The following is a 23,010-nucleotide window of genomic DNA, read 5'->3' as shown; positions in this document are numbered from 1 at the left end:
GATAGGGCATAGCAGATACTGGAGATTTTTGCAGCATTTGTACTTTAATACATGGTACCCTTTTTTCTCAAACACATATTTGCATATCTGTGTGGGATACGGGGGATGTCTGTGTAAAGTTTTTTTGTTTATGTTTGCATGAAACACCTTTTTTTTTCCGTAAGGTTTCACCATGGGTTCGTGACATAATTTTGGCCTATGATATGTACTGTATCATCAGAATAGGAACACGCTTTTAAGGATGTGATGTAGAGTGATGGAAAAGACCACTGAATATTGATTAATTCACCAGACCTTGGAAAAGGCCTTGACTTTGGAGGAGTTTGATCAGGAGATCTGTGGAGCCTTGAGAAGTTATATTGCCAGTAATTCCCATCTAGATGTTGATGGAGATTTGGTATGGGTGTGCCATGGCAATTGCTCATAGTACTGGGATGTTGAAGGCAATGGAAAAGTGAATTGTCATTCCCTGTATTTTTGTTATTGTTAAACTAAATTCTGGCAAGTGTTAAGTGGCTCTGAATATCCTTGACCAGAAAGTAAAATGAAGAATTCTGAATGCATGAAATATGTAAGGGGGAGGATAAAGCACAATACAATAAAAATGAAAAGGAAGAAAATTCTGATGCTATGAGTTAGGTATTTGGTTGACACCTGAGAGCTCTTTTGAAACACAAATCTCTGCTAAAGCAGTACGAACTGCAAGAGAATTGCAAGCGTATTTGGTCAGGACCCAACCAAATATAGCTTAAGATACTGAGTATGATGTATTTGGGAAGCAATGGCATACTGCAAAACATAATCTACTCAGTAGAAAAATCCCCACATATATGCTTCAACTGTAAATAAACATGACAAAAGCTTAGAAAAATTATTTGAAGAACTTAAAATATAATAACATACACTAAAAGTAACATCTACACTTTGTAGTGGCAGATGTTGATGTAAGGCAGTAAAGGAGCCTATGGGGATGTGGGTAAGGAGTGTCAATTAAGAATATGACAAAATTAATACATTCTAATTAGGAAGAAGAATACCGTATGTAATCACAAATACCACATTCGAATTGCAACCAATGGAAAACCATGGAGTTTGGTATTTAATACTGTCACAATTCAAATGCATTATATTTTAGATAGCAAAATAATGTTATCCGATTGAGACTAGAAGCCTCAATCTGCTGGCGGCAGCCAGGTGAAGCCTCTGAGCTCTCGTGCCTTCACCCACAGGGGCTGCTCCAAGGGGCAGGCACGTGGGTGTGTGTATGTGACTATTATGCGGGGAATTGCAAAATCCCTAAACCGGGACCCCAGAAAGGGGAATGTGACTATTATGAGATGGCGACTATTATACAGTGAAATATAGGGTATTTTAATATAAAGAAAAATGCCAAAGCTTGTCGTGATCTTAATGAGCCATTTCTGAAACATTTTCTTCAAAGAGTACAGAACAGAACCTACATGAAGTGAGAAAGAGTAGCAGAAGACATGCAATTTGGATTCAGAATTTAGAATTAGGGAACTCTTATTCTATATACAATGTATATTATGATCATTTATTTATTTATTTATTTTGTGTCAGGAGTGACTTGAGAGAGAGTCGCTTCTGGTGTGAGAGGACATTGCCCAGGGAACGCCTGGATTTTTTTTGATGTTTTACCATCATTGTGGGAGGCTTCTCTCGTGTCCCCGCATGGGGAGCCGGAGCTGACGGAGGGAGCCCATCTGTGTTCTCTCCGGATTCGAACCTGCAAACTGTCAGTCTTCAGTCCTGCCGGCACAAGGGGCTCCTATATTATGAAATATATTTTTTGTCGTGTCAGGAGCGACCTGAGAAACTGCAAGTCGCTTCTGGTGTGAGAGAACTGGCTGTCTGCAAGGACGTTGCCCAGGGGACGCCCGGATGATTTGATGTTTTATCATCCTTGTGGGAGGCTTCTCTCATGTCCTCGCATGAGGAGCTGGAGCTGATAGAGGGAGCTCACCCGCCTCTCCCCGGATTCGAACTTACGACCTGTCAGTCTTCAGTCCTGCCAGCACAGGGGTTTAACCCACTGCGCCACCGGGGGCTCCTGTTAGGGTTATGTTTCTCTTGTACCTATATTATGATGATACAAGAGAAGTGGAGCAAGAAAGAGGATGTGTATTGGTATCTCCATTCAACTTAATGGAACTATTTTAAATTTACATAATCTCTCATAGTCATAACTTACACTGTTGAAGGAGCTGGAGGAACATAGTATTTGGAGAAACCCTGTAAATTGGCAATAACTGCTATTTAAGGGTTTGCACCTATGAGAATGTTAAAAATAGGCAAACATGATCTTTAAGCTTGTCAGTGTTAGTGCAGGACAACAATGGAGATCTCAGTGTACTGTTTCATGAAAGAAAGGTGGATCTTTTGGGATGCGTGGACCAGTTTTTGCATCATGGCCTTTCTGTCCTAGCTGTGCGAACTCCAAAGGACATGCTAATTAGATCTGCAAGTTTCTTATTGTACATTATGGCAGAAGTGTGGAAAGAGACTCAATAAAATTCTTGAATTTTCTTTTGCTGCTTTTGAGTAATATCAGAACTAGTTCCAGTTTAGGGACTAGTGACTAATTTCGATCCCATCCCACTCAGAGATATTAAAATAAGATATGTATTCCAGGATAAGTGCTATCTCATAATACAAGGAGATTTAAGTGGATTAGAATTGGGGAGTTCTCTCTGTTTATCTGAGCCATTCTGCTTTTTCTCTCCAGGTACTGATTCACAAGCCCAGTGCACTTAAGTGGTCCCTAATCAGAGTTGCTCATTAGGTTCGTCTGAGTCCACATTTAATTGCCATAAGAAAACAATAAGAATGCTGCAAGAAAAAAAAACTCATTACAACACAGTTGCTATCCTCTGAAATGCAGCCATGTTTAAGTTTAGAAGGAAAAACATAGAGGGACAAATGTTGCTAAGAGGATGGGTAGGGGTGGCTCTTGCTGTGTTACCTCTTGACAATATAGGTCCAGGAAGTATTAGAGTAAAATGAAGAGGTGATGATCATAATCGTTGTTTTATTTTGTTGCACTTGAAGCAGTCACAAGCAAAGTTCTTGGGATGGTCCCCAGCTTTTGATTAAATTAGCTGAAGTTGGGATGGAAGCCAGTTACACATAAGGAATAGGAATTGCTACCTTTGAAATATGTGTGTCAATGTGTGCGCGTGTGCATGTGTGTGTGTGAACAAATGGAAAGCAATATCCCTCAAATATAGAAAGTGTTGATTTGTGCAGAGTGGCAGTTTATTTTCTGTGTAAAAGGGAATCAAATATTTTATTTACTGATTAATTTTTTTAAAATATTTATATTCTGCTTTCACCACCTAATGAGTGGCTAGCAGCACATTAAAACCAATACTAATAAAAGTCCCAAAACAAAAAACACAAAAAATATTGATTGAATGTAAATATTAGAGTATTAAAATTAAGCACTTTGAAATGATAATCTGAATAATATACAGAAGGAAAATCAACCAGATCTCCTGGAGAGAACAGAAGAAAACAGGTTTACATAGATAGGCTTTCTCACTTTGGCGGCTCCAGTTTAAGCTTAACAGTTGCAACGCGTACATGTTTTGGTGAAAATGTGGGGGAAATGTTAACGTGGCAACATATTATCCCGAAGAGTCACTTAGGGAAATGGGTGAGGATTGCTGGGCATTGCTTCAACCCCACTGTATTTCTGTGACAGCAAGAAAATTGTCACTGACACCATATTCCTCTGCAGCTTTATGTAGGCAGTTGTTTGTGTGAGTAGTGGTGCGGGTCCAGATGGGCAATTGGTATCCTTCATAGAGCTGAATTTGGCTTCAGGGGGTGCCAGTTGCTAACCTGCAATACACTTGAAATTGTACACTAATGTTCCTTCGCATAATTATAAGTACATGTGAATTAGTCAACTAGTTATGTGTGTGCATGAGCCCCTGAATCAATCGATCAATCTAGGATAATTAGAAAGTTTTTAACTTTCCTGTAAATAAAGTAAAGAAGCATATATAGCTGAGTGCAGGATGATGGTTGGGGTTTGTTTGTTTTTTACCTTTGGAAACGTGATCAACATATATCCATTTTCAAACCTGATCTACAGAAACACTTTTTATTTCATATCTTTGGTACATCTAATGGGTACATGTGCTTTTTCTAATGGTTTGTTGTCTAGCATGGCCTTCAGTCACATCTAGGAGTCATGTTTTACTCACCCAGTGTCTTTAATGGATTTAATGGCAACTTGATATTCATTCATTCAATGCTGGCGGAATCTTCTTGTTATGTAGATAAATTGGTGATATAAGGTTAATATGATCAACTTTTCTGTGTCACACTATTGTTTATGTCAAAATCTTGGCTCTCCTTGTTGCATCACTTTTTCATTCTGTTAATGCAATTAATGTTTATTTATGGATCTCACCTCTACTTCCTATTGCGAATATAGGATTAGGGAGTCATCATTTTTACTCAAAATTAATCTGTTCCAAGGCAAGTTAAAGGTGGGATTTTACATATGCATCTCTAGACCTAGGTTTCAGAAAACTGTTGAGCATAAAATCTTAAACATTCATAGTTGAAACTTGGACTTTGGAAAGACTTTGTGAGAAAAGCCACAATGCGTTCTGCTCTGTTCTGTGGTCCCAGATTTTCATTACAAATCCTTTCTTTCTCTTGCAGCATCTTGGCAACAGTCGGCACTGAATTTGACCTGCGGACGCTGCGGGCGGTTCGTGTACTCCGGCCACTAAAGCTCGTATCGGGAATCCCAAGTAAGTTAGTTTTCAGTTCATAGCCTACAAATAACTTGCAGACATTCTGAATCATCCTGATTTGAAGCCACGTCTTACCATTTTTTCATAGCATATAAGCCAAATTGCTCCTCATTTTCCTGTAACACCTGGGTCTTCCAACAACTTCTGAACTGACCACCACCACCACCGATTGAGGTGCTTGACTGTAATTCTCTTTTGAAATCTAATATGCAGACAAAGCCTCTATGAGATCCAGTTGCAATCCTATGGACAGTTTCCTGAGAACAAGTGTCACAGAATAAATAAGGATTTACTGTTGAGTAAATATAAACGGCTGTGGGGAGGGAGAACTTGGGGATTATTTTAGTACTGTTCTGGTTGTTCTATGTTAGAGTCAGTGTGGTTTGTTTTTTTTAAAAAAAAATTGGGTCTTTAAGTTGTATCTTTTTGGAAATTTAATAAAAATTGAATAAAAGATATAAACACAGCATTGCATTACCAGTCCCTTACCCAGGTTTGTGATTTCCTAAAACTTGTTTCCAAGGTTCTTATATCTTGAGATTAATCTCAAACAACTATGGTATATCCCATTTTTTCATGCTAGAGCCGGGGTCCTCAAACTTTTTCAGCTTTAGAGCCCTTTTTGAAGCAAAAGTTTCTCATGAAGCCCCAAAAATCTTTATATATTTATTCTATATTCTATTATATATATTGTATTTATATCAGGCATGGGAAAACTTTTTGCTCAGCATGAACTTGACAGTGTTTCAGTAGAAGACCACAGGGGCCATCCAGTCGAACCCCCTTCTGTCATGCAGGAAAAGCACAATCAAAACTCCCTCAACAGATGGCCACCTAGTTTTTGTAATAATAATAGAAACAACAACAACTATAGGAACAAACCCAGGGGCCATCCAGTCCAACCCCCCTCTACAATGCAGGAAAAGCACAAAGTACCCCCTGAGCAGTGGGAGGGAAATAGGGTTTTGGCAAGGGAGAAAGAATCTGGGTGGCAAGGAAGGTAAGGGGAAAAGGCTTTGGGTGGCAAAGGAGGAAAGAAAATAAGGCTTTGGGGTGAGAGAGGGGAAGAAAAAGGGCTTTTGGGGCAAGGGAGGTGGAGAGGGGGAGGGTAGGAGTAGGAAAGAGGAGGGAAAGCTTGGGGGAGGAAAAAAAAAGCAGAGCCCCTCAGTATACTTCACAGAGCCCCAAGGGCTCTACAGAGCACACTTTGAGAACCACTATGCTAGAAACTGAAGAAAGTAAAACCTTGTGTGAATAGAAGCTGCACTGAACCCAGAACCATTATCAAAATCAAGTTCAAAGGTTCCATCTAAAACTTTATGTGGAAGATCTGATCACTTCTAACTTAACTTCCACAGTGGTCTGTGCCAAGTATTAGCTACTGCAGTCTTGTTATTGTTAGGATCAATTCTTGTTAGGTTGATATAATTGGTCTATTATTCTGACATATCAGCAAGTGGAAGAACCAATAATAATCTCATGACCAATAATAATCTCAATAATATATATGTCAGTCCTCTACATTCACTAGAATTAGAGGTATAAGACCCTGCAAAGTTACAAATTTTTAAAAAACTACTTTTCGAACCTAAGATAACACCTTTCTAGGTATCTCTTGTCCCTTCAGTACAATTCTGCTAGAAGTTATATTGGAATTATATTGGAGAATCTAGAGATTCCTAGGAAGGCCATATTCAAGTTTACGAATAATAAAATCAAAGTTAAATCTGCAAATGTGGAATCCAAACTAAAGTCTCTCACACAAACACACACATATAACAGACAACCTCCTCTAAGACATCTTTTTTCCAGTTCAAGATGGTATGAGCACATTGTGAATCTCAGGTTAGAAAGAAGAGATGGGGAATTTGCATAAAGCAAGAACCAGAGCTCCTTCCTTAGTCTTATTGAGATTTTGTAGTATGTCTGCAATTATGCTCACTTGTGGATCTCCTTTGTGAATACCTTGCCTTGCTTTCTGTTTTTCCCTCTGCAGGTTTACAAGTCGTTCTCAAGTCCATCATGAAGGCCATGATACCTCTGCTACAAATTGGCCTCCTCCTATTTTTTGCAATCCTTATTTTTGCAATCATAGGGTTAGAATTTTATATGGGGAAATTTCACAAGGCCTGCAAGGATATTTATACAGGTCAGTATAAATAGAGCACCTTTTTTGTGGTATCCCCTCCTTCCTTGGGTGGTCCTTGAGCTGTCCTGGCAGGAACTGGTTCCTGTTTTAATAATGCTCTGTGTGCACCCTGTAAAAGGCCACCACATGGAAGGGGGCCTAGGGTGGGAAATGTGTTTGGTAGATCCTTGAGTACCCCACACAATGACCGTGAAGGAAGCAACTTCTTGAAGAGCAAATGCTGATATTATTGGGTAAACAATATATGTGTTTTTGTACTTCCTCCTGTACTGATTTATCTGCTCTTGCTTATCTGCCTGCCACAATTGTACTAGAAACCCCCACTTTTTTACTCTTTCCCCAGATGAAATCACACAAGAAGCTCCATGTGGAAAGGAATCACCATCACGCCTCTGCCCTAATGGGACCAAGTGTGAAGAATACTGGGAAGGACCCAACTACGGGATCACGCAGTTTGATAACATCTTGTTTGCCGTGCTGACTGTCTTCCAGTGTATCACCATGGAAGGGTGGACCGACCTCCTCTATATTGTGAGTGTGATTACACCACATGTTGTCTCAGAACCCTCTTTGCTCAATGTTAGGATGAGATGAGATCACCTTTACCAGTTATAAAAAATAATACAATAAATAGAACCCAGTTAAAATGATTATATTAAACCTTTATTCAGAAAATATATGTATGCCAGAAAAAGCAATCACTCTTGAGAATAGTTCAAAAAGGTTTGTAAGTTTGTGTGAAAGAACGCAAGTACTGTCTTAAATTAGGTATAAGAACTATATCTTTCAATTTGAGAGACAGGAACATTAGAAGCTTCCTTATATTAAGTGAGATTGTTATTTCAGCAGTGAATCACAAAGCTTCAGGGTGAACTTTTCCCCCAGCTCTACCTGGAGAGATGTAGTATAATAATAATACACTTTATTTATATACTGCTCTATCTTCCCGGGGGGACTCAGAGCAGATTACAGCATACACATATATAGGCAAACATTCAATGCCTTTTATACAGTAACAACGAACAAAGGCAAAGGTTTCCCTTTCCATCTCCGGCGTCTAGTATTCACTGTTGATCCATGACTCGAGTAGATTCATAAAATCAAAGAACCTTACAGTTAGAAGGGGCCACAAAGACTGTTTTGTCTAATCTCATTCCATGCAGGAATGCACAATTAGTTGTACTAATTGTACTAGTTTTAGCAATGACCTATCCTTCTTCACTTCTAAAATCCGATGAGATCAAGTGCGTTCAAGGTGCTATGGTAGTAAGAAGTGTGAACTAAAATACAGGAATTGGAACATTTTAACTCCCATTCCTCACTCACCTGTTGTCTATATATATTGACATGCCTGTAGCCTGATTTCTCTTTCATGCTTCATTTTAATCAGTAGCGGCACATTCATGTTTTCACCTTCTCTAAAGTCAACTCTTGATAGGTCTGTGGTTGAACTGAATGCTGAGTAGTCTGCCAACTTTGAGGTATTATTCTTCTGTTCCAATAGGAAGGATAAAACATTGATCATGACTTGGGGTTTCCATGAGAGATCACATTAATCCATTGGAAGTTTTTTCTTGGTATCTGATATATAGTATATACTTATATATAAATTAATCTCCTATATAAGTTGAGAACAGGTTTGGGGACCAAAATTATGGTTTTTTTTTTTTTGTTTTGTTTTTTTTTTTACAACTAGGCTCTTCCAGGACTAAACTTTCCTTTCACCACTCGGTTCAGAAAAAGGTGCGGTTCCTTCTCTGAAAAGAGTTAAGGTACAGCACTCACATTAATGCATGGATAGGTTGACCCAGGCTTTTTGAGTTTTATGTGAGTATATAGAGTTATCGCTGAATATTTATGTAGGCAGGCACAAAAGCCGAAGTCCATAGACATATTCGCGTAGTTTATAAAACAGGCTTATTGGGAATCCACATCACTTAGAGGTGAGCACATGCCAGCTCTGTGTATTGAAGAGCTAGGATGCATTTTTGATTAAGGCACATTTCTAAGAATCTGTTTTCCAAAGTGAGATAGCCAAAGTGAGGATGGAGACATAGGTGTTTTTCATGAAATACAGTGGAGTAAAAAAGGGTATGACTCCTCTGATGAATCTCCCCATTGCTAATACCTCAGATGAAGCTTTGCTTCAAGAGAGAAAAACAAAGCTCACAGTACTGACATGGTCAATATAAGCATGGCTATGCACAAGTCTTCCCTTGTAACAGAGCTCTCCATGTATGTTGCAGAGGCCTTAAAACAGACCTAGCAGGGTTGACAGAAGCAAGAGATGGGTGAGGCATATGAAGAGGAACTGGCAGGTCACCAGGGCTGGAGGATCACTATTATGGATAAAGCATTGATTAGCTTTGTAAACAGAAATGGCTGAAATGAGGCATGTCTAATCAGTGTTTCAAGAAGCCTGAGGTCAAAAAGCTAGGTAGATCAGGCCCCATTTGGGGAGAGAAAACTCAAGGGAAAGGGAAGGGAGCCAGAAGTCAAACACAGTTCTTGTTCAAGGAAATTGATTGTAGATAGTGTCAAAGGGGCCAGTAGTGAGAAATATATAGGGGATTGTATTCTTATCATGAGTGCATCTCTATTTTTCATTTTAAAAAGCATCACCTCAAAAATATACCTCATATCTTAAATATTGGCTATGGGATAACACATTGTTGTTGAGGGACTTTTATGTTCAGAGGAGGCAGATCCTATGACTGTTGTACAACAGTGCAGGACTGACAGTCTTACTTACTGAACCATATGCATGAACACTGCATTTCAACATTTCTTTTGAGATTTCATAGTCCCATTAAGTAACCATTAAAAAAGGGGGGTCAACCTTCCCTATCCTGCTTTCCTAGCTTTTAGTGTGTTTATATTTTGGTGTTGTAGTGGTGGTGGGTTTGGGGTTAGATGAGGGGGTTAAGTGCACATGTCTTTGTATAACCATTTTTTCTTTGTCATTTTAGCCTATGTATGCTTAAAATTTAATAAGCACTATTTAATAAAAAAAAAATAAAGCGGGGAGGTCATGCAGAGCCAAGTGGTTGATAGATGGCAGAACAGGATTGTACATAGAATTCCTACATAACAAAATAACAGTTAACCTCCAACAAAGTCAGTTAACCTCCAACTTCAACAGCAAAGGGGCTACAATGACTAATGTTCAGATGGAATCTCTTTTCCTGCATTTTGAATCAATTGCTCTATTGTGTCCTAGTCTCCAGAAGAGCAGAAAACAAGCTTGCCTCCTGCTCAACATGACATCCTTTCAGATATATATAGCTATCGTGTCCCCTCTCAGTCTTCTTTTCTCTAAGCTAAGCAGACCCCTCTGTGTTGTTACATGACTTCATGTCAACTCCAATTTATGGCATCCCTTACCATAGGATTTTCCTGACAAGATTTATTCATAGACTTGCCATTGCTTTCTTCCATGGCTGAGAGGCAGTAACTTAATCACAAAATGAGTTTTCAGGGCTGAGGAAGGATTTCAGCTCTGGTCTTCTGGGGCCATCGTGCAGCTCCCAAAACTGTTCTGGCTCTAATCTCTGTACTAAACAGCAATCCTCAGACCATGGTATGAACTCCAGTGTTTCCCCTGCCCATTGCACTGGCCTTGGAAATTTGTACAGCGTGAGGCTGGGAATCATGAGGACTGTATGTGGCTCCATGTGAACTCTTCTCTCCCACAACAGTGTTACCCCATGGGGGGAAATGGTCCATAAATGAGAGTTGTGATGCATAGAAAATCCTTCATCTTGTTTAGCCCCAAGTTTTCTACTAAGCATTTGTTTTACTTTATATTTTTTAAAAGTCACCAGATTGATTTCTGGTACTGTTTTTAGGGACTAGGGCAGTTCAGAATGCGTCCAGTGTCTGAAAGTTGGCCTTCAAACCCCTTGAACTTGCTTATTCCTAGTGTAGGGGGAAATATACCTTGAGGTAAATTAACCACAAAAACTTGTATAGACTTTGTATGCTAAATAGAAATGCCTTAAACCTAGGGTAGTAGTAGACTGTTGGGGCAATTAGTATAATACATCTGTGTAATATGTACATGACAGGTTTTGTAGGCCACATTTCTGAGGAAGGATATGACAAAACCCAAAGTATTATTTGCCATAGAAAACTGTATCAAAATGCATAGGGTTCATAAGTTGAAAGGTGGCTCAAAGGAACATATACACACAGTGTACTTAAGTGAATGATGCCATGTAGTGAATAATGTATCTAGTGTATTCTGGACTAGCTGCTTCATCCAAACCAGTCTTAATTCCACATTAAACACATTTCATGAATATAGTCTTGAGGTTACCATTGTTTAATATAATAGGTTCTAGGCTGTACCTATCCTGGAATGACCATCGCTAGCATATTAGCTTAAGCTGAAATTTGGCACTCCTGTCATGAAAATCCCTTAGATGTGTAATGACAGAAATGGATCCAGGACCACAACTTGAGGAAGTGTGATCTTGACTGAAATTCTAGTTTCAACTAAACTAGAAGGCAGCTAGTTTTAACTATAGATGGTCTGCGTTTTTAAATTTTGTTATTTTATTTTATTTTATGTGTTGATAGTGGTTGTTTTATAACTTTATATGTGATACTGTTTTATACTCTTGTACTGTTTATGTTATATTGCACTTGGAGTGCCTTGTAAGCTGCCCCAAGTTCCTTTTGGGAGATGATGGCGGGATATAAATAAAGTTTATTATTGTGGATCTATTCAATTAATTACATTCAAATGAATACTGATTTAGTGCCCAGCTATTGAGTCAATGAGAGCCAGCATGGTGTAGTAGTTTTAGTGTTAGACTAGACCTGTAGGAAACCAAGATTTGAATTCCTGCTCAACCATGTTGGTCAAGACAGGTTACAACATTATTAAAACACACATTCACCTAAAAACATTATTTAAAATACACACATTAAAACACATTTATTTATTTATTCATTTATTATTCGAACTTATATGCCGCCGCTCCCTTGGGGCTCGGATCGGCTTACAAGAACAGGCTAAAATCGAACACAATTTAAAAACAATTAAAAACAATTTAAAAACAGCAATTTACACAAATATATATTAAAATATACAAAACAGAGATTAAACATAAGATGCAAGTTTCAAATTAATTATTAGAACTGTTTGGGTAGGCCTGCCGGAAGAGATAGATCTTCACTCATGTCTTTAATTGTGAAAGCTGTCAGAACTCTTCCGGCAGGTTGTTCCACAATCTTGGGGCGACCACTGAAAAGGTCCTCTGGGTGTTGGATGCCAGTCACGTTCTGGCAGGCTGGATTAAACATCCCCCAGAAAACCTCCATGTTCGAGGTGAATTGTATGGAGAAAAGCAACCTGTAGGTAACCTGGAACCAAACCATGTAGGGCTTTAAAGATCAAACCAATCTTTTGTACTTTTCTCAGAAACTAATTGGAAGCCAGTGGAGTGACGTTAGGATAGGTGTTATATGTTCACTCCTAGATGTTCCTGTAACCAATCTGGCTGCTTTATTTTGAACCAACTGGAGTTTCCTAACTTGGTACAAAGGCAGCCCAATGTAAAGCACATTACAGAAGTCCAACCTTGAGGTTACCAGCAAGTGCACTACCATCTCCAAATCTAGGAAGGGGCTCAGATGGCATATGTTTGCAGGTAAAACTAATATATTTGTTTTTTCTGGATGTGGCAGTCTCATCTCTACTATGGTGACACACACCTTGGTTAAAACCGGTTAGATTATTGTAAGGCACAGCATATGTGGTCTGCTTCTGAAGTGGGTTTGCAAACTTCACATGGACGCAAATGCTCCAACCAGGGCTGGTTAAAGGAAATATATAATTCCTTGGTTACAACAGCTCCATTGGCTTCCAATCAATTTCTGCATGCTGTTCAAAGCATGCTCATATGGCCATATGCACCTTGAATCCAAACTATCTGAAATACATGTTCTATATACCTTATCCAAACTGCTTGGGAAGTATTTTGGATTTTCTTAAGATTTTGAAATACCTATATTTGCATTTACAGAGGTAATAAAATAGCTTAGAGATGAATTCCAAGTCTAAACATGAAATGCATTGATGTTTCGTATATACCTTATACATATAGCTCGAAGGTAATTTTCTACACAGTATTTTAAATACTGTGGGAGACTTTCTCTTTACCGTTACCATCCCAGACATACTTTGTGAAAATATAGGAGAGGTCCTTCTCTGTGGCTTTTCCCAGTTTGAGTAATTTCCTCTCATGGAAAGCTAGACTAGGCCCCTGTCCACTGTTCTTCCTCTCGCTTGGACTATTAATAAGTTGCTACAGTAAATCTTACAACTAGGAGTGGAGTTCTCTCCTTTTATGCTTCATGTGTTTATACTGGTTTAAATTTAATTTTAATTGAATTTTAAAATGTAATATGATAACTTGTTTAATAATTAGTTAATTGGTTGATGAATTTAAAACAGTGTTTTGCTTTAACCTACATTGTGAGGTACCATGGTCCTCATATTGGGAGAAAGGTGGAAAATACATACATAGATACAGCTTTATGTGTACTGTGTACTTTTGGAGGAATGCAGCACCATCCATGGCTCACAGATCCCCTTATTCCTGGACCCAGAGACCATTCATCCACAGTGCCCCAGACCTCAGGATTCAGCTTCATTTAAGTCACCACTGTGTTCAGGAATAAACCTTGCCTAGCACATCCTCTCCTGATTCAGACATAACGGAAATAGAGCTGAATGCCATCAGCACATTACTGATGCCTTGCCCCAGGTCCCTTACTGTCCATTTCCACCAGTTTTATTTGGATATTAAATAGCTCAGGAGACAGTTTTGTCCCTTCAGGCATTTATACTCTCCCCCCCTCCCCCCCCTCCCCGGTCCTTTTTAGTAATGAAGGTAGATTTCTTTTAAGTGTTGTAATACAGCTTTAATGTTATTTTCTCTCATAATAATGAACGTTCATTATTTTGTAGGAAGTCATTTATAGTCTTTTTTCTATTTTTTTAAATCAACAGTAACACTCTAGTAATACATTATTCTAGAAAAGCATAGTAATATTATATTGGCATAACTGAACTTTATTACATATGGCCAAAAGCCTTTGCAGGTACATGAAATCTGTAAAATAACAGCCTAATCTGCTCTTTGTTAGTATAAAAGCAGAATTCATTGTATTCATAAGACAAATTAACATGTACATTCAAGTAAGAACACCCCCAGATTTGAGTGCATAACACATTTTTGTTAGCTTAATTTTTTAAAGAAGTCTGCTACATCTGGGAAAACTGCAGAACAACTGAACAACAATAGAAATAACGTCTAATATGAAATGTAGGCCTGCAACTCCAACATTGTCACTTTTCTTCTCCTGTATGATCTTTTGTCTGATGAAGAAGCCAGTAGACTATCAAAAATGCATGAGGTGTTTGAGCATTTTGGTTGGACAATAAGGGTACTGCTCCTCTCTGTATTTTGTTTTATTTTACTGTTTAGTCAACACAATTACTCCTGAATGTGTTTTCTGAATTTGAAGATACCAGATTTCGTCACACGAAAGGACTCCTAAACAAGAGGAAACAAAGGACTGGATATAACTCTGTGAGATTTCTAATTTCAGCAATGGCAAACCCTTTTCTTTGGACTACAATTTAATCTATGCGGCGTGTCAAGGTTTTCCCATGTACAACATTACAGAGGACGTATCTCGTACACTGACCACTTAGGGCAGTGTGGCAGTGGATCAGCCTCATGGTGGCGCAGTGGGTTAAACCCCTATGCTGGCAGGACTGAAGACCGACAGGTCACAGGTTCGAATCCGGGGAGAGGTGGATGAGCTCCCTCTACCAGCTCCAGCTCTTCATGCGGGGACATGAGAGAAGCCTCCCACAAGGATGATAAAACATCAAATCATCCGGGCGTCCCCTGGGCAATGTCCTTGCAGACGGCCAATTCTCTCACACCAGAAGCGACTTGCAGTTTCTCAAGTCGCTCCTGACACAACAACAAAAAAAAGCCTCATGGTGGCTGCTAAACGGGGACTGATTTGGCTTAATCCAAGAGAAGACCTAAATTCTGGGACAGTAATCAGATTGTCCCTCAACTTAGGGACTGTGAAGACAACTGGGCCAGTTCCTAAGCAGCCCAGGGATGGCTGTTCCTTCCCATCCCCACCCACAACATGCACATCTATCTTGTAGTGGACAGTCTAGAAGTTTTCTCTCAGACCATGGGCTTCACTGAGAGGGCTGGGAGGGGGGAAGCAAGGGTTAGATAGCACCAAATGCAGTGTATGTTTGGGGCTACCTAACAACGAATAGGAACACTTGCTTTCACACAAGTCATTGTATACCACCTCAAACCAGTGTTCAACTCTGTCTCAGACAATCCTTTTCCAAAAACAAGAAGTCACATTTTTATACAGTTGAAAGCACTTTGAATTGGTATTACACATGTTTTCAAATGGTGTGATAATCTAAATGCACTGCTGCACTGGGGGTAGTGACATGTCATTGTGGACATGCAGGAGATGTCAGTGTGAACTGCTTCACTTCCCCCTACCTAAACTGCTTGCCATTTCAATTCCAATCAGCAGCCTCAGAGAACCTATGACTTCAATGCCAAAGCTTTTCCTCTTTTGCGCCATTTGCTTTCTTTAAAAAAACAAAAACAAGGAACTGTATAATTTTGCAGGCACTGATAGGGATTTCCCTTCTTAATTAAGTATTTCCTGTTTTTCAATTTATTTTTTTCTTTTTGCAAAAGGTCCAGTCGTTTGTAAGTCTTTTTTTTTTTTTTTTTTTTTTTTGGAAACGATCAAGCCTGAGTATGCACTTTAAGCCAAAGGGAAGTGAAAAGTGTACATCCCCTTTGCATAATACACAAAATAGGAAATGCTGAGAATAGCCCTGTTCATCTTTATTTTTATACATATTTTAAGTGTTTGTAGGGATAGTGCTTGTGAAGCTGGAAAAGGCAAAAGTAATTAATTGCAAAGTCCCAGTCTAAAGAGCACTTGGAGTTTCACAAGTCTCTGAAAGACCACATCAGTATAAGAATAATTAACTGTTTGTATTACTCAAGTTTTCTCCTTTATGAAGTCAGAACAACTGAACTATTTCATAAATGAAAGTGGAACAGGAGCAAATGGGGATGCAGATGAAAATGTACATATCTCAACCCATTAGTTGTGACTTTTTGGAATATTATTTCTTTTCTTCACTCCGTGTCAGAACTCACTCTATTATTCTGGTAGTTGCACTTCTGTCCAGAAGCAGCTGTATTGAAAAAATATTTTGCAACAAGGGAAGTGCCATATGTAGTCATTTATCATGATATCATGTATAAGTTGAGGGCAGAATTTGGGGCCAAAATTATGCATTTTGATATGACCCATATAACTAGTCAAGGTCATTCTGTAGAGAAGGGAAAGTGCCAGTGTTGCTTCAGAGGCCAGCTGCCCCTGACTGTCATCACCATTTCCCCATCCAGGGATTCAAAATGGCCATAAGCTGCACCACAGTGGAAAGAGTAGAACTTCTTTTAGGTACTTCTGGGATGGACTATGCTCCTGCATTCTCTCCTACTGAGAGAAGAGGATGTTTCCTTTTTAAAAAAATAAGAGTTGAGGTACAGTCCTAACATTGACTGTGGATAAGTTGATCAACGTTTTTTGGGTTGACTTTTAACTAAAATTTCTAGACTTATCTATGAGTATATAGGATATGCTATGTAGCAAACTCACAGTGAGCCAATCAAAGTAATGCAAATGTTAGAATTTGGTTACTGTCCCAGGAGTCACTCTCCCATGGCTTCTCAGAGAATTTGCAGGAGCAACACGCCATGACTCAGTGGCCATGACCTGTTCAAAGATAGCACTGCAGATGTGGATCTGCTTTGCACCAATTTTGTTGGCAAGATTCAGACTTTTTGGAACAACAGAAGTTAATTTCAGTAGACGAACTATGCAATATTCTTCCATGTTTGTTTTCAAGCATTGCATACCTGTGCATATCTGACTAGTTGCATGGTATAGATGTGAATGTTAGTAGTTTTAGAGATCAGAAACAGGGAAATTAGTCAGTACACACCTAAGGAAAGTCTCTACAGCTTGTGGTTCTATTCAAGTGATGCTCATCTGCTATGTACACCAATGCTTCTCAAACTACAAGTTGTTTCAAAAAGGTAGACCCAATTTGAAATTGCTGTATCTCTGCAACCATGAACCACCCATGAATGAAACCCATACCACTTGAAAGGATGGGGCATAGAGTTTTAAAGGATCACTGCTAAATGCCTTTCCCAGCTTGCAAACAGCCCCTGGCCCCAGTCATTTGAAAGATGGTGACCCTGCAACATAAAGCCCGATGAAATATTCTCCATTTGCAGTTATTTTTTAGATTTCTTTCTGTCTTAAAATGGTTAGTAAAACTTGATAACTGATTAAACTATTTGTAACTTTTTTGTAATTATATTATGTTGCCATTGTGAAATATACTGCTTTGAAACTGAGCCCATCATTTTGAAATACTCTGTATCAGATGTGGTGGGTGAGCATACATACATATACATATACATACACACACACACACACACATATATGTATATGCATGCATGCATGCATGCATGCATGTGCCAGGATACTATTATATCGTTATCATGTATGCATAGTTTCCTGGAAATTCCCTGTGGACCACCCTATGGCACTGATCTACAGACCGCTACTTGGCATAGAGCTGTTGCATGGCATCCTGTCAAGGGCTTTGCTTTTGCTGCTACATCTATGAATACAGACAGGAACTTTGAGATTTGAAAACACCAGCAAGTATGATATCTGACTTGTGGCCTGTAGTTGCTTTGATAGGACACGGCTTTCTAAGGCCTAGCCTGGAGAACATTACAAGAGGGTTGTTTTTTTTGTTCTATTTAGTGGAGAAAGGCTTTCTCAGGAATAATCAAAATGATTTAAAATTGTTCTTTCAGGTATCAGTGTGGCTGATACAACCTTTCGAGCAATTGCATGTTTCTATGATTGTACCACTGTTGTTAAAAATAAGTGATATAAAACCTCTGGACTGTCCTTCTAAGGCAAAATCCAAAATATTAGGTATTGGGCAACAGGTCTGACTGAAAAATATTGCTGACCAGTCTGTATGAACTTGCACCAGACTCTGTCTTTCTTGACAGATTCTTGAATCTGTCAAACTAATAATTCCACCCTGCAATGAAATTATAAATCAAAATGTAATGTTCATTTGTGGGATTAACATATAACTCAAAAACCACTGAACGAATTGCCAACACATTTGGCCACAAGACACCTACTAACCTAAGGAGTGACCATCACTCAAAAAATTGATTTTGTCATTTGGGAGTTGTAGTTGCTGGGATTTACACAACCTACAATCAAAGAGCATTCTGAACTCCACCAATGATGGAATTGAACCAAACTTAGCACACAGGACTCCCATGACCAACAGAAAACACTAGAAGGGTTTGGTCGGCATTGACCTTGAGTTTGGGAGTTGTAGTTCACCTACATCTAGAGAGCACTGTGGACTCCAACAATGATGGATCTGGACCAAACTTGGCACGAATACTCAGTATGCCCAAATATGAACACAGATGGAGTTTGGGAGAAATAGACCTTGACATTTGGGAGTTGTAGTTACTGAGATTTATAGTTCACCTACAATCAAAGAGCATTCTGATCCCCACCAATGACAGAATTGGGGCAAACTTCCCACACAGAACCCCCATGACCAACAGAAAATACTTAAGACAATCCAGTCCAACTCCCTTCACCAGGGCAAGAAAACATAATCAAAGCCCTTGTGACAAAGAGCGATCCAGCCATAGATATAGATAGATATATATGATTCACACACAGAGACATATATATATAGTATCATCGATTTGAAAGGGACCCCTAAAGAAGGAGAATGATATGTTGCACGTTCCAGAGTAGGCAAACCAGGTAATCTCCACATCAACACTGACCAAAAAAAAAAAACCCAGCAAGAAATACTGTTTACCCACAAGCATAAAGACATTACATATATTAGAAACCAATACTTTCTCATTACAGTACTTTATTTTCCAGATGACCAGACTGGGCCACAGCAACGCGGGGAAGGGGACGGCTAGTTCATTATAAAAATCAAAATAGCAAACCTACAGTATCTTGAATGAGTAAGGCCCTTTCTACTCAGCTGTATAAAATCCAGATTATCTGCTTTGAACTTGATTATATGGCAGTGTAGACTCCGATAATCCAGTTCAAAGCAGACAATGTGGATTATCAGCCTTGATAATCTGAATTATATGGTGTTGTAGAAGTGGCCTAAGATGTCTGCGAGGGAAAGGCAAACTGAAAAAGAGAAGATATTTTCATATTATAACTTGGCATTATCTTTCTCACTGTTTTTAATTTAATTTTTTTAATTTAAAACTCACTGGCAGCACATGGGGAGCAGACCCAAAATTAAGAACATCAGCCCTGGCCTTGTCTTATTGAGTATGCCTGCCTTGTTTGGCATAAGTCTGTTCATGCAAAGCAGGTGACCAAAGCACTGAATGAAACATGCAGAATAATCACAGGATGTCCCAAACCTACACCAGTTGATACACTCTACAAGCTAGCTGGCATTGCCCCCCCTTCCCACCCCCAATGTGTGACAGGAAGTTGCTGTTAACTGTGAGAGAAATAAGGTTGAACACTGTGAAAGCCATCCATTGCATGGCTACCAGCCTCCTCCCAGTAGACCCAAATCAAGGGAAAGCTTCATGAGAACCACCACTCCTCTTAATGTTCCCCCCAGCAACAGCAACAGCATCCTTCTGGGAAGCTAAACCAGGAAATCTCAGTTGGAGGGTCCGCCACGAGGGTCTGCCTCCAGGGGCAATTCTAGAATGGTCAACTTGGAAGTCCCTCAACAGGCTCAGAAGTGGAGTGGGCAGATCAAAAGACAACCTAGCAAAATGGAACTACCTAAAAGAATCCACCACATTGTGCGACTGTGGAGCAGAACAAACAATTCCACATCTGTATGCTTGTCCACAATGTCCTGCCTCATACACAGAGGAAGAATCATTTAAAGCTATAGACAATGTGGTTGCTGTTGCCTGGTTTTGGTCAAAAAATATTTAGCCACTTGTGCTCCTACTTTTTTTATCAGTTTTCTACTTATACATGCAATGCTTTTGCATGAAATAAATAAATTTGAGAGAGATAGTTTGAGAAGCCAAGCAATGGGAAGTGAAAATATACTACTAAGGTATATGTACACAAGTCATCTAGAACTACTGTATCTCTTCTGTGAGAATCTTGCATTGGTGCACTTACACCTGTTTTCTACAAAATCTTTGCAGAGTGATCTGGGATATACTGTTTAATCATGTATTACATGTTTGAACTGTGGGTTACTCGGCCAATCTGAAATCATGCTTCTGTTAAAATGTTTTCCATTTCCCTCCATTTTTGTTTCATTTCTGAAAACTCAGAAGCAGGCTACATGATTATCTTTACCTATGGACTGAAAAATAACAAGTACGAGGGGTATTTTTAAGTAAGGTCCATTTGAACATAAGTACACAACGAAAGTTTATTTCAAAAAAGTAAATTTATTTTCAGAAAGTACATACTTCATTCTATTTTTCAACATAGTTGCCAAGTTTGTTCAAACACTTATCATACCTCTGAACCAATTTTAAATACCCTCTTCATAAAAACTTGCCGCTTGCTCCGATAACCAAGAGTTCACTGCCATTTTCATGTCGTCTACCGGAGCAGTCCTCATCATGGACGTTTTCACGGCCATCTTTGAATTGTCGTACCCACTTACACACTTTGCTTGCACTCATAACAGTATCACCATACACTTCACAAATCTGTCGATGAATTTCTGCAGCAGGCAGGTTCCTTGCTGACAAAAACCGTATCACTGAGCGAACCTCACGCATGGTGGGTGAGTTGATAGTCTTAAACATTTTTAAAGCACAGAACAGAACCGTACAGGTTAGCTACAGGGCGGAAACTGAGCACAGTTGTTCCCAAGGCATGCCGGTACACGACGCACGCGCTCATTGCGGTATGCGCGCGAACTACTAGTGTCTACAACAAAACGGACCTTACTTAAAAAATACCCCTCGTATAAATGTATCAATAAGTTAAGCATTTTAAAATCAGCATAAGGATTTTTACAATCAAGTGCTTATTGCATCACTATTGCACAAATGGAAATCCTGTTAAACGCTCTAGCCTCAAAATGGTTTGAATGATTAGTTTTGTGAGAGATTATGGTGTTGTAGTTATGTGATATATAGTAGGCCAAGCATTTCCCGTTCTTGCTATACACAGTACACTTTCTTCAGTGTTCCTTTGGGTCTAGTAGGAAGATTTACGCCTGAGAAAACATCAGGACTGAACACTTTACAGTGGCAATACATTCTTCCATTATGGGGCAGCCACTTGGATCACTTCTCTACATGCTAGATTGTTCAAGCACAATTTATGAATACTATTGTCAGGAAGACCCTGAACAGCTCATTATCTCCAAGGCCAAAAGGATTTGTGTTGGGCCTGGAAGCAGTGCAAGTTTTTGTTTGTGGAACAAAAGTGGAAGCAATACGGTTCTGCTTAAAGAAGAATGGCCACTGAGGCATGGGATGGACCTCCCTGCTTCACAACTTTCCTACAATTCTGTGAGATCTCTTTCCCTGCTCCTAACTTGTCCTCTTTCTCTATGCCTTTGTGAAGGTGCCCTGGATAACTAACTGGCACATCTTTCATTTTCAACCTCACGGGAAAGGAAATTAGAGTCTTTCTACCCCAAAAAAGGTCCATTACTCTCCTGTGCCAGCCCTGCCCCCTGCTCACATTTAGGTCTTCTACCAGCTGTTTAAAAGCTGCTGTGTCTCATCTTTCACAAAGCATTCCTCTATATCTAAAACTGAATGTGGGAATAAAATACAGCTATTTCTAAGGATGAATAGGGCACTGGTGAGTTATGCTAATATTCTAATACTTTGCTAGTGCAAGGAGCCCCCGGTGGCGCAGTGGGATAAATTGCTCAGCTGCTGAACTTGGTGATTGAAAGGTCGCAGGTTCAAATACAGGGAGCAGCATGAGCTCCTCCTGTTAGCCCCAGCTTCTGCCAACCTAGCAGTTTGAAAACATGCAAAAGTGAGTAGATCAATAGGTACAGCTCCGGTGGAAGGTAAGGGTGCTCCGGCCACATGACCTTGGGGGTATCTATGGACAACGCCGGCTCTTCAGCTTAGAAATGGAGATGAGCACCAACCCCCCAGAGTTGGACATGATTGGACTTAATCTCAGGGGAAAACCTTTAGCTTTACCTTGCTAGTGCAACTAACCATATTTCATCACTTGATGGTTCAATATCAAGTGATGACTTTACTGACATTCTATTCCCTGTCTCTGTATTTTTCTGTATGAGTAGCATACCATAGCCAGTTAGTGTATGACAGGAATTGGAAAACTTTGGGGAATGAGAATGCCAGCTTCCAGCACTAGAACTCCTCTCCAGATGATCAGGAAAAGCTCTCAAAATGAAAGAGTTAGCTTTCCAGGGCTAGCACTTGCTTTGTAGCAGAAAGCAATGCTTATCATCTGCAAAGTGAAGCAATAGGTAGCATAAAACACTGGATTAAAATGATAACAAAATGCTTTCTTGCTGCTAATGTGATGATACAATGCTTACTAGTTCATAAAAAAATATGGTGACCCTTGGAATGATTTGATTTATGTGCCTTTGCCAAAGCTTTCTACATTGTGCTTTTTCATTGGAGCAATAGAAACACTGTTGTCGTATTTTTGTTGAAGACAAAACTGTTAACTTTTCCTAAGACATTACCACTGTTGCTGGAATATTGTTTCCTGGCATTAATACTACAAAAAATATATGAGGAAACTGTGTTATATTGCTTATTTAGTCGATTTGTACTTCACAGATGTAATTGGCAGCTTTTGGGTACCATGATAATTTTGTTTAGAAGCAAAGAGCAGCTTCGAGGGAAGCTTAAACCAGCAAAACTGTGTACATGG

General features: G+C 39.3%; 1 protein-coding gene across 8 annotated transcripts in view; it reads left to right on the top strand.

Moving 5' to 3' along the window:
* Positions 1–23,010, top strand: part of CACNA1A (calcium voltage-gated channel subunit alpha1 A) — a 340,921-nt gene that overhangs the window by 170,783 nt on the left and 147,128 nt on the right. For all 8 annotated transcript variants that reach the window (XM_067463748.1, XM_067463751.1, XM_067463749.1 and 5 more), the window contains exons 6-8: positions 4,699–4,790; positions 6,790–6,942; positions 7,286–7,473. In XM_067463748.1, the coding sequence (XP_067319849.1) occupies positions 4,699–4,790; positions 6,790–6,942; positions 7,286–7,473 (433 nt within the window). The remainder of the gene's footprint in view (positions 1–4,698; positions 4,791–6,789; positions 6,943–7,285; positions 7,474–23,010) is intronic.

Source organism: Anolis sagrei, chromosome 2, assembly GCF_037176765.1.
Source record: "Anolis sagrei isolate rAnoSag1 chromosome 2, rAnoSag1.mat, whole genome shotgun sequence".
NCBI classification, from domain to species: domain Eukaryota; kingdom Metazoa; phylum Chordata; class Lepidosauria; order Squamata; family Dactyloidae; genus Anolis; species Anolis sagrei.
Note: the sequence above shows the minus strand (reverse complement) of the source record. Positions and strands in the feature narration are given on the sequence as shown.